Source organism: Hippopotamus amphibius, chromosome 4 (genome assembly GCF_030028045.1).
Source record: "Hippopotamus amphibius kiboko isolate mHipAmp2 chromosome 4, mHipAmp2.hap2, whole genome shotgun sequence".
Taxonomy (NCBI): domain Eukaryota; kingdom Metazoa; phylum Chordata; class Mammalia; order Artiodactyla; family Hippopotamidae; genus Hippopotamus; species Hippopotamus amphibius.
The window spans coordinates 45,469,831-45,480,913 of record NC_080189.1 but is presented as its reverse complement, the minus strand read 5'-3'; the positions used below and the strand labels follow the sequence as shown (position 1 = coordinate 45,480,913).

The following is an 11,083-nucleotide window of genomic DNA, read 5'->3' as shown; positions in this document are numbered from 1 at the left end:
AGAGAGAGGCGAAGGAAAGGAAGTAAAAGAACTGGATATTCGGAAAGTGAAGGAAAAAAAAATAAAGGAAAGCTGTGGGAAAAGATGGGAAGGGGCGGAGATTCTGAGGAGGAAGAAGCGAGGACAGAGGCGCAGAAAGCAGGATGAGATCGCACCGAGAGGGACTGAGCGCGGAACAGGTGTGCCTGGCTGCCCCACCAGGCCCCGCCCCGTCCCGGCGACCCCGTCCCGGCGCCCCCTCCCCGCCTCCCAGGCCCCGCCCCGGCCCCGTCAGGCCCCGCTCCGTCGGGTCCCTCCGGGTCCGGCCAGGCCCGCCTCGCCCGCGGCGGCCGCCGCATCAGGTGACAGCCCGGAAGCAGCGGAAGCGGATGAAGAAAGCGCGGCCGCGGCCCGGGGGTGGGGCGGTGCAGAGCTGCCGGAGCCTCGGCCTGCTCCTGGCCCCCTGCGCGGCTCTCATGCGGCGCCCTCGCTGACACCCGAAACCCACCGCCCGCCGTCCTCCTGGGGATCACGGGGTCGCCCGGCTTGCCGCCCTCGGCGGTTGAGGTCCTAGTCGTGCGGGCCTGCGGCGGTCGCCCATGGAGAAGACCGGGCGGGGCGGCGATGGTTCCCCCCGGGGGCCTGTACTGCACATCGTGGTGGTCGGCTTCCATCACAAGAAGGGCTGCCAGGTGAGGAAGGGGCCCGGGCCCGCCAGCGGCCGTTCCGGGGTTCGAGCGCCGCGGGCACCCACGCCGCTCCGCTCTGCTTAGACCTCCCTCCAGAGCCCTCGGCCCTTCGCCCCTGAACTTGTCTCCTCTCTGCAGCCCCTCGCGCTCATCCCCACCTGAAGCCCACCCCCCACACTCTCTTTTTTTCTCCTGCCCCTGAAAACTGTCTTGAGCGGCGGAGGAGCTGTGCGTCGGCATGTTGGGGTTGGTAGGTATTTAGGTTCTTTGGTAGAGTGGGAGGGAGGAATCGAAGGTCGGCCCACTCTCTTCCCCATCCATCACTGTCTCCACTGACTTTCTGGGTGTCCACCTATCATGGGACCTTTTAGGAAAATTCAGCACTTGGGCTGCGTTTTCAAGGTAATGAGCGCTGGGACTCCACACGAGTGAAGCACACGCGGCGCCGTGGGAAAATCAACTTCCTTTGTTTATCTGTGGAAGCCCTAGAACCCCTGTTAGGCGGGTGTACTGACTCCGCCCCCCTTTCCCATTCGGCCTTGGTTTTGCTGTTTAGTCTTGTCCGGGTCTTGCCTTTTGGTGAGAGATCGAACTCTCCAGCTCAATTGCAGCGAAAGGAAGTGTGTTTACCGAGCAAAGAAACGTGCAAATGTGAAGTCCTTCTTAAGCTTTTTCAACGAAATGGTGAACGGGAACAATAGGACATTTGGAATCTATGTATCGAAGGCAAGGGAACAAATATAGAAACGATTATTTAAATGAGAGCAAACACTGGAAGGCAATGATGTCATAATGTGCTAGTGAACAGTAAATTGAAATGCTTAGAGTATTGAAACTACTGATTGCTGCCACTAGGTAACGTAGCATTTTGTTTCTTGCATTTCACAGAAAATGTAACATTTTAGAAGACTTATTGGCAAAATTTAAGTTCATTAGAGGATGATAACAGAAAAGTGATGGAGTGAAAAGATAGTTGTGTTTGTTTTAAAGACTGTTTAAAATATATCATATTCCTTGTCCCTCAGGTAAAAATGGCATAGAAAGATACCAAGGAGGAAGTGGCATTATTTAGTGTAGTATTGAAAAAATTCCAAGCAGCAACAGTAGAATATGTTTTTAAAATGTGACCCTCAGAGCAGAAACTAACACAACATTGTAAAGCAACTATACTCCAATAAAAACTAATTAAATTTTGAAAAATGTGGCCCTATGTTTAGAGGTAAGAAAATAGATATTTGAGATAATTGTATCATGGCATGTAAACAGTGTTCATCATCATTAGATTTTTAATACTTTAAAACTTGACGTCTTTATGTTGTCATTTTATAACTTACCTTGGATATGGGCGAAGTAACTGAAACTTGGAGGAAGTAAAATGATCTTGCTGAGGTCACGCAGGAGTCAGGATTGCCTCGGTACCGTGTGTGTTCATTCAGCTGAGCCACGTGGCATTTAGGAGTCTTTTATGGTGAAGTGAGAAGTGGGGCCCACTTCACAACCAAACTGAAGGGAACTTTTAATGACGAAAAAGAAGGAAATAATGGTAGGAAATAGAATAAAATCTTTTAATCGTTGCTTTCATCTAAAGTCGAGATTATTATGTGTTCTACCTGTTTTATTGGTAAAGGTAATATAATTTATGTTTCCAGAAAGGAAAAATGATTTATGAAGAAAAAAAAATGTAGTGCTGCTTAGGGATTAAAGGACACCGAACAACAGGTTGTAAGATGAAGCAGAATTCTGGGGTGAAGTAGCACCCTGTGATGCCCTTTCTCTGCATTCATCTGGCTTTTGGTTTCAGCACTGAGACTGACTTTTTTTTTTTGGCTGAGCTACATGGCTTGCGGGATCTTAGTTCCCCAGCCAGGGATTGAACCCCAGCCCTGGCAGTGAAAGCGCCGAGTCCTAACACTGGACCACCGGAGAATTCCCGGTGACTGGTTTTGTAAAATGAACATTGTGCTGGGTGGGAGTCAGAAGACCTGGATGATGTCTCGGCTTCACAGCTCCATGACCTCTAGCAAGTACACGTTGCTTAATCTTTTCTGTCCCTCATTTTCCTCTACCAGATTTTGTCATGAGAATTTTAGACCTGGCAGGGATCCTTAGAGATCATCTACTCTGTGTCCCTTAAGTTTACAGATGAGTAAACTGAAACCCAGAAAAGTTGTGACTTAAGCATACTTACACAGCTAGTTAGTGGTACAAGCAGATTTTATTCAGAAAAGCTATTGCAACATTGGGGGAAAGAAACCTCAGTATAGAACTGGACTTGATTCCGAATACAACAAGGAAAAGTGAGAATTTATAGCCAAGGAGCAGAGTGGGGGCTAGTGGATGGAAAATTGGTACATCAGGGATAACGGAGGTTTCTAGCGAAATTGATCTAGCGGGATTCTTGCTAAAATTAGGTAACGCAGAGATGAACACGAGCCCAAAAGTCAGGGCCAAATTGAGAAGAGAATTCTAAGGAGCCTGACTAAAGTTTGGTTGAGAGCCTGTTTGTCAGCACTAACATTTAAAGCCCAGACGTCCCTAGTCTTTATAACTGCATCTCTTTTAGTAGCACTTTAGATTTGTAGGCTTTTAGTAGAATGGAAAAACACATGCCTTATACATACATTTTAGTAATCCACAAGGTGCTTCACAGAGACAAAGGCAATTATTTTTGAATACATAACATTTGTTGAGTGTCTGCTCACCTGGGTTGTTGATAGAATTGAAGGGAATGCAAAGGGTTCTGCCACAATGTAGTGAAAGATGAGAAACCCCTAGTAGGGTTTTCTTTTTTTTTTTGAAACAGCTTTATTGAGGTATAATTGACATACTCTACACCTGACATATGTAAAGTGTACAATTTGTATAAAGTTTGGACATATGTTTACACCCATGAAACCATCACCTCAATTGAGGTAATGAACATATACTTTGCTCCCGGGTTTTCTTATTGCTGAATGAAGGCAGCTTTTTTTTTTTTTCTTCCAAATAAGAGAAGACTTTATTTACGGTCTTAAAAATTGCACCTTGGGAGACACAGATTTGGGTAAAACCAAAGGAGTGTTCAGAGGAGGAGAAAGAGTCAGGGGCTTATAAAGGCAAAAGCCATGAGGCTGTACTCTTAATATGAGAAAGGAAATATTTGTCCTTAAGGGATGGTTGTCAGAAGTTATTTTAGGGAAAGGATCCATGAGTATCTTGAGTTTCTGGCAGCTGTTTTGGATGCCTTTGTTAGGACAATAAATGGTCCAAAAAGTCAGAGTCTATCCAGGCTGAGATGTGCATAGGTCACATGTCCTCAGTGGCCTCCTGGCTCCATATTAGAGAGCTCTCTTCACGATACTGACTCCATCTTGATTTTCTGAAGGCAGCTCTTTAAAGATACTTCTCATAGCAGAAAATGAAGAGCTAAGGACCTGGTTTTGAAAATCAAACAAGAATTTGTTAGAATTTGTCAAAGTCAAAATGCAGTGAGAAAAAAGGTGAGTTTTTTTTTTTTTTGGCTGCAGCATGGCACGTGGGATCTTAGTTCCCCCATGCCTCCTGCAGTGGAATTGTGGAGTCCTCACCACTGGACCGCCAGGAATTCCCATAAAGGTGATTTTTAGATTGAACTAGTGTGTATTCTTTGGCTTTTGCAAGAGTCAAACACTTATCGTTTTAATAGAACTATTACTATTTCTTAGAGAAAAAATTTGGTTTACTAGTAATCTGTTTTTCTGTTACTCCTCTAATGGAGGTCAGTTGGAGAGATGACACTATGATTTCTGGACACTAAAGAGAGTTAAGATTGGTGAGTTGATACTCTGAAAAACCGCTGAAACCCTCTGTGGTGGTAGTCAGGTTGTGTCCAGGGGCTGCTAACATAGCCACTCCACTTAGACAACAGAGCATATGAATGAAAAAGCTCTCACACTGAGTTGGTTGATAAAATTGACACGTCAATACAGTCAAAAACAATTAAACTTTCAATGAAGACATAATTTATATAAATTCATGGAAATTCATCCAACCGGAATAGAATGTTCAATTGATATATAATAGTATAGGAAAAGATGGGAAAATAGTTTGTTCAACTACATTTCTCATTTTTGGTTGCCCTACTTTCTCCCTTTTTTGTCTTAGTTTTTATAAAATATCAAAGTGTACTGAAAGTTCCAGTATATGTCATATTAGTTCTTACAGGATGTTCTTCACTTCTGCAAATGATTTTAGATGAAATCTTTGCTTTTTTTTAAAATGTTTTGTTGGAGTGTAGTTGATTTACAATGTTGTGTTAGTTTCTGCTGTACAGCAGAGTGATCCTCAAACTAGGCATGTAGATGTTCATTCCTTCATCTTGTTTCCTGTATTTTTTCCACCTCTGAGGCCTTCAGATGTATTTTAAATGAAAAATGCCTTCTTTTAAATTAAAATGAACAGTTACTAATTTTATCATTTGATTATTTTTTCACTTTTATTTGGGTAATTCATGGGGATGAATTCTTGTATAGATACCATGTTAATTTCTAGTGGTCATTATTCTAGTTTATTGATATGCTTAACATTTAGAACATTTTAAGTGAACTAAAGTACTGCCATGACATTTCAGGTGGTTTTGAAATATTTATCCATTTCAACTCTTTTCCTGAAATTTTTTAAAATTTAGCAATTAGTGAAGAACTCTTCTTCCTGAAAAACTCACCTGCAATTAGATTCATTGACATGAGGTAATTTATGGACATCTTCTCTACAGTAGTTTGCTTGTTACAGATTGTATGTCCCAGAGTTTTGCTTGTTCCTTATTTGCTTTGTGGGAGTAAATATATAAACTGTATTTGTCAGATTTGCATAGTTTTTGGCAAAATATTATAAATTTTTTGGTGCTTTCATAGATAGAGTGGAACGTTTTTAAACACTCAAATTAATGGGGAATAGTTATTTTCCAAAGTGATGTCATAAAGAGTTGGAATTATTACTTGAATTTTGACCACTATTCTGATAGAGTTCATTGTTTTGTATACAAGGCTAGCAGTTTCAATTCTTGAATAAACTGGTTTTACCAGACTGTACTTCTTTAAAAAGTAGAATTATGGAAGAACTAGAACTCACGTTTACATGAGTAGTTACAACAGTGAATAAAGCAACTAGGACCAGTGGAGAGAACAGTATATTTTCCATTTGGTCTGAGTTGGCTGGTCATGGGAAAATCTCCATGAGTCGCAGGATATAGCATTGTAAATTCAGGGATGGGTTGAGGAGTTTAGGGGTGGGAGTGGGGCTGGTTTATGTTAGGGTGATACTGTCAAGCTCTGACCCATTCAGATTTTGGTGACAGAAGGCTGGCTGACAGCTGTGCAGTTTAGGCACCTGCTGTTGATGGCATGCTGTGGTGACAGTAATGAAATATTGGGGAGGTATTGTTTGTGATTCTTATTGGAATAAGTAGGTCTTTGGAACAGAAAAAAAAATATTTGGAGAATTAGAGATTAGGGAAGAATAAAATCTAAAGATTTTTTTTTTAGCTATGCAGCAAAACTCCTGAAAGAAGATTGCATTTTCTGGCCCTCCATAGCATTTTTATATTTGGGTGGAGGTTTTTTCCTGACTTTAGCCATGCTTTTTCTATGTTGAAATGATGAAAATCTCTGACTTTGCAGGGCTGCAACATTAACACTTAATAGCAGTGGAATAGTTTTCTCTTAGGCCACGGCATCACAGCTAAGCAGGGTGGGAGGTCAACCTGTGTAATGGAAATTTAGAAATATCAGGAAGATTCTTTTGTCCACTTACAGTTCTCCCCGGGTAGCTAGAAAGTGCCCTACACTACATAAATTTCTTTCTTTGCCGTAAGTCTTTGATCCCCAGTAACCCAAAGATTACCCCAGTAATGTAGTGGGTAACCTTTTCCTTGTTACCAGTGTGGTGCAGAGCACAGATTTTGCTAGACAAGCGAAGACTGCAGAAGGGCCCTGGTCTATGGGCACTACAAGAGCAAGATGAAGACCTACCTACCTAATAATTTTGAGAAAGACTAGTCCTATTATATTCTTTGGTTAAGATGCCATCAGATTAAAAACTTGGTTTCTCCCTAGGATATTTTTAGAGGGTGTTATTTAAATTGATATTTCTGACAATTTTTAAAATCCTATTTCAGCTGTTGAAAAAAAATGACATTTCTCTTCAGGAGTAATATGTTCTCACTGTGGTAAAAAAGTGAGAAAATATAGAGAAGAGAAAAAAAAGAAAATTACTGCTTAAAATCATATATATCCTAGAGAAATCTGCCTTGATGAACACTCCTTCAGTTCTCCATTTTTTTATGAATATACATAACTTTTTCCAAAAATGTATTATACTATAAACAAGTTTTATGACCTGCTTTTTTAATGTAACATTAAATCTTCCATTTTGATAAGCATTGAATTTTAGTATTTTAAAATAGCTAAATACTATCTTGTGGAAATCTTTTTTAGACACCTAGATGGCATTCCAATTTTGTGCTGTTTTGAATAGTGCAGCAGAGAACATCTTTGTGACTTTGCACCATTTTTCTAAGTGTAGAGACTATTTTAAGCCACAATTTTTTTTTTAAATGGGGATCTTGTTAAGATAGATTTTAAAGCAGGATATAATGAACACAATTTAAGTTAGTCTGGATGATTCTGTCTTCATAACAAATGTCACTCGTACTATGGCATTCTCGATTTATTTTAACGTAGAGTGATTCTCACATGCCTCTGACTCAGCAGGGCTTTTGATAGCCTGTCAGAGAGAGGGAGATGATGAAGCAGTGACCAGTTACTTCTCAGTGATGACCAAAAACATAATGTAGTTTTCAGCTTACCTTCCCTGCTTTCTCATATGTTGCTTCTTTTCTTCCATGGACTGGAAGGGCACATCTGCTAAATGTGTATGAAATAAAATGACTTAGTCATGGGTGTTGAAAGAAGACCTAAAGACTACTTAGTATAGTATCCAGGGCTGGTTAAGCTGATAGATGCTTTTCTCACTTGTTCCTGGTTGGCAGTGTTCTAGGTGATTAAATTGTCAGAAGTCTGACTTCAAAATAAACTGTTTAGATGTCCGGTTAGATTTGAAAGATGGCCCTCTGCACTTGTATTTTCTTCATCCAGCTCTGTGTCACAAGGTGTGCTAGCTCTGTGTTAAGGGAATCATTGCAGGGTTGTTAATGAAACCTGCTTCTGCCCCCGTGGCCTTCATGAGTGATTATCAGTAATTTGTTAGACTCTATATGGTGGGTATGGTGCATGCCTGGAAATTGGAATCTTTTTTGCTGTGTAAAAGTTCAGTATTGGAATGTTAAAAACAAATCCATGTGTAAAACATATAGAGTTCATTAAAATAAATTGATTTAAATCATCTGTCAGAAAGTTTTAATTTTTTTCCTGCAAGAAAATAATTTTTGTCACCTTTGTATATATTCTCAATAGCCTAGAGATAAATAATGTTCCATCTATATCATCTCATCTAGAAGACCGGTCTTCTTCATCCCATCATACATTTTTCTCTAAGTCCTCTTCCAATCTCCTATGTTAGAGGAACTTTTTATACGGTATTCCTTTTTTTTTTTTGGCACACGGGCTTAGTTGCTCCGCGGCATGTGGGATCTTCCTGGAGCTGGGATGGAACCCGTGACCTCTGCATTGGCAGGCGGATTCTTAACCACTGCGCCACCTAGGAAGCCCTATATGGTATTCCTTATATCCCTTTGTAATTTCAGCTCTGCCAACTTTGTAAGAGAATAACGGGAAGAGTACCAGTTCTTTTCTAGCACTGAATCTTCAAGAAATTTGCGAGGGAAGATATAACTTAGAGAAGACGTGTCTTCTACATCCAACATTTCATTTAAAGTGAAAAACATCATGACAGAGCCTTGGTGCCTAAAATGTTTTGACTGTTAAGAAAACAAATACCCTATGCTTCTGAGTGAAGGAGGTAAAATCCCTGAGGTGCTTACAGAGGGAGCAGAGAGGTGGAGCAACTGGTTCAGAATCTCAGGAAGCCCTCTCCTTCCCTCAGTAAGCCCTGTTGTATCCGTATCTGTGGGGTCCAAGGGTGTGTTTAATTTGTGTGTTGTTTGGCGTTGTGGTGTCTATAGGTCTCTGACAGTGGAGTGGATGTTGCATTGTTAGACAGTGAACAAAGGGTACTTTTGAAGTACTCAAAGTTCACACCAGGACACTATGTTATTGTTCTGTTTGTGTAGTTTTTCACTGTTGTTTTTTTAATCTCTTCTGAAGACAAAGTAAATGGAATCTGACTAGAGGACCCCAATTTGTCTTGAAAACTATGGAAAGAGGTGGTAATTTTTATCATTCCTGGAGGATAAACATATGTCACCATTTCTTACATAGTGCATTTAGGAAAATTGCCTTTTTATTCCTTGCGATTACAGCATCTTTATTCAGCTTCCACTTGTTAGCAATCAGCCATTGTCTTCTTTTTCCCTCCTCTTCTTTTGTAGTTACTTAAGTGCGTAAATTCTTATTGCTGATTGAGATCAAAACAGATTTTGCCACATGAATATTTGTTGACATAAAAAGAGAGATACTTGAAATGTGCTGGATTTAATAATAGTATCCTTTAAGGGATCAACGGATACGGTTGTTACGTATTGTCTGTGCTAATGCTCTACCAGTTACCATCTCTGATCCCCAGATTTAACTTAGATTTTGGGCTGTGAACTTTCACTATAAAATAGTAATCTTACTGGATGATAATCATTCTGAATGTTTCTTAATCTCTGGAGATTTACTTTGTTTTTTGTCAGTGATTTTTCACATATACTTAGGGCTGCCACGTAGAGTGTGCAGACCCCAGACGGCACAGCTGCAGGGAGAGCCCTTCATGTAAATTGCAGTGTTGGCGGTTCCCCCTAGAGTTGTACAGTGAGGCAGCCGACTATACCTACCTTTACTTTCTGTGGTACTGCTTGGTTTTATTGGCATTATTATTTTAATTGTGTTTTGATTCAACTGATTATTATGTAAGAGTCTCAGGTAACCTCCAAGAGAATTCCTCTTACGCCTCTGTGCCATGAATTGTGTGTCCGGATTATTTTGGACATATTGAATGGGAGCATATAGAGTATTGAGTCCGTATTCAAAATATGAAGAATATACAGCTTAAGATTTATAAATCCCATTAAGTGGAAAGTAACAGATTCATTGTTGTTTTGTTTTTCCCCACATACCAACTGGATATCCTACAATCCAGTCCTGTTCTACACTAGCTAACAGAGCTAGCATCATACTCCACAGGCTTCAGGGCTCAGTCCCATAGGATGCCCTCACTTTAGACACCAGTCCCAGGTCCCCGGGCTACCTGCACTCTGTCCACCTTAGCTACAAATTCAGGGGCTCTTGTGTCCCCCACTCAGGATCTAAGATTTCCTAGAACAACTCGCAGAACTCAGGAAAACACTGCTTACTTTTACTGGTTTATTAAAGGCTGCTACTGTGGAACAGCCAAATGGAAGAGGTGCATAGGACAAAGTATGCAGGATGGGACATGGAACTTCCCATGCCCTCTCTGGGCACACCATCCTCCCAGCACCTCAGTGTCCTCACCAACTGAGAAGCTCTCTGAATGCCCTAATTTGGAGGTTTTATGGAGGTTTCATTACATACGTGTGATGGATTAAATCATAAGCCATTGGTGATTGAACTGTCTAGCCCCACGCCCCTCCCCTGAGGCTGAGGGGTGGAGCAAACAGCTCCTAGCTTCAAATCAGGCTTGACTGGTCTGGTGACCAGGCCCCATCCTGGAGCCATTTAGCTCCCCCCCAAGAATCACTTCATTAGCATAAACCCAGGTGTGGTGGAAAGCATCTTCTTATGAATAAAAGATGCTCTTATCGCTTAGGAAATTCCAAGGGTTTTAGGAGCTTAGGATCAGGACCAGGGACAAAGATAAAATATATACTTTTTATTACATCACACTTAACTGTACTGAATAGCTATTAATAACGTTTTAAAAAAAGTATAAAATGTTCAACAATAGAGGATTGATTTTTGAAACAACAGTATATAGCCATTGAAACTGTTGTATACCTGTGGACACAGAAAGGAGTTTGTGTGAACTGTTGCAAACTTGATTAGCAAATTTGCTGGTCTCCAAATGGAAGGATATGTTGGTAGCAAATAAACCAGCAGAAGAATTCCAGAAAGTTGCCAACACAGTATAGGCACTGTACAATTTATGGAAAAGTTGTGTCACAAAAGGTAGCTGTTTGAAATTCTGAATACATTTTCCCAAAGAAGCAAGGTTATAAATATTTTGGATGCAAATCAGTCTAAAGCTGCCTTATTTTACCTGTGGAATTCTTCAAGCATATGTAGTATCTACACTTATATTTATAACAATTTTATGAGTTAACTGCACTTTACGTTCCAGCTAAAGTCACTCAAAACAGA

At 40.8% G+C, this 11,083-nt stretch overlaps 1 protein-coding gene across 1 annotated transcript in view; it reads left to right on the top strand.

Annotated features, from left to right (window-relative positions):
- Nucleotides 1–294: 294 nt before the first annotated feature.
- The window catches only part of AVL9 (AVL9 cell migration associated), a 51,554-nt gene continuing 40,765 nt past the window's right edge, over nt 295–11,083 (top strand). The window contains exon 1 of the mRNA XM_057732095.1: nt 295–671. Within this exon, the coding sequence (XP_057588078.1) occupies nt 579–671 (93 nt within the window). The 5' untranslated portion in view covers nt 295–578. The remainder of the gene's footprint in view (nt 672–11,083) is intronic.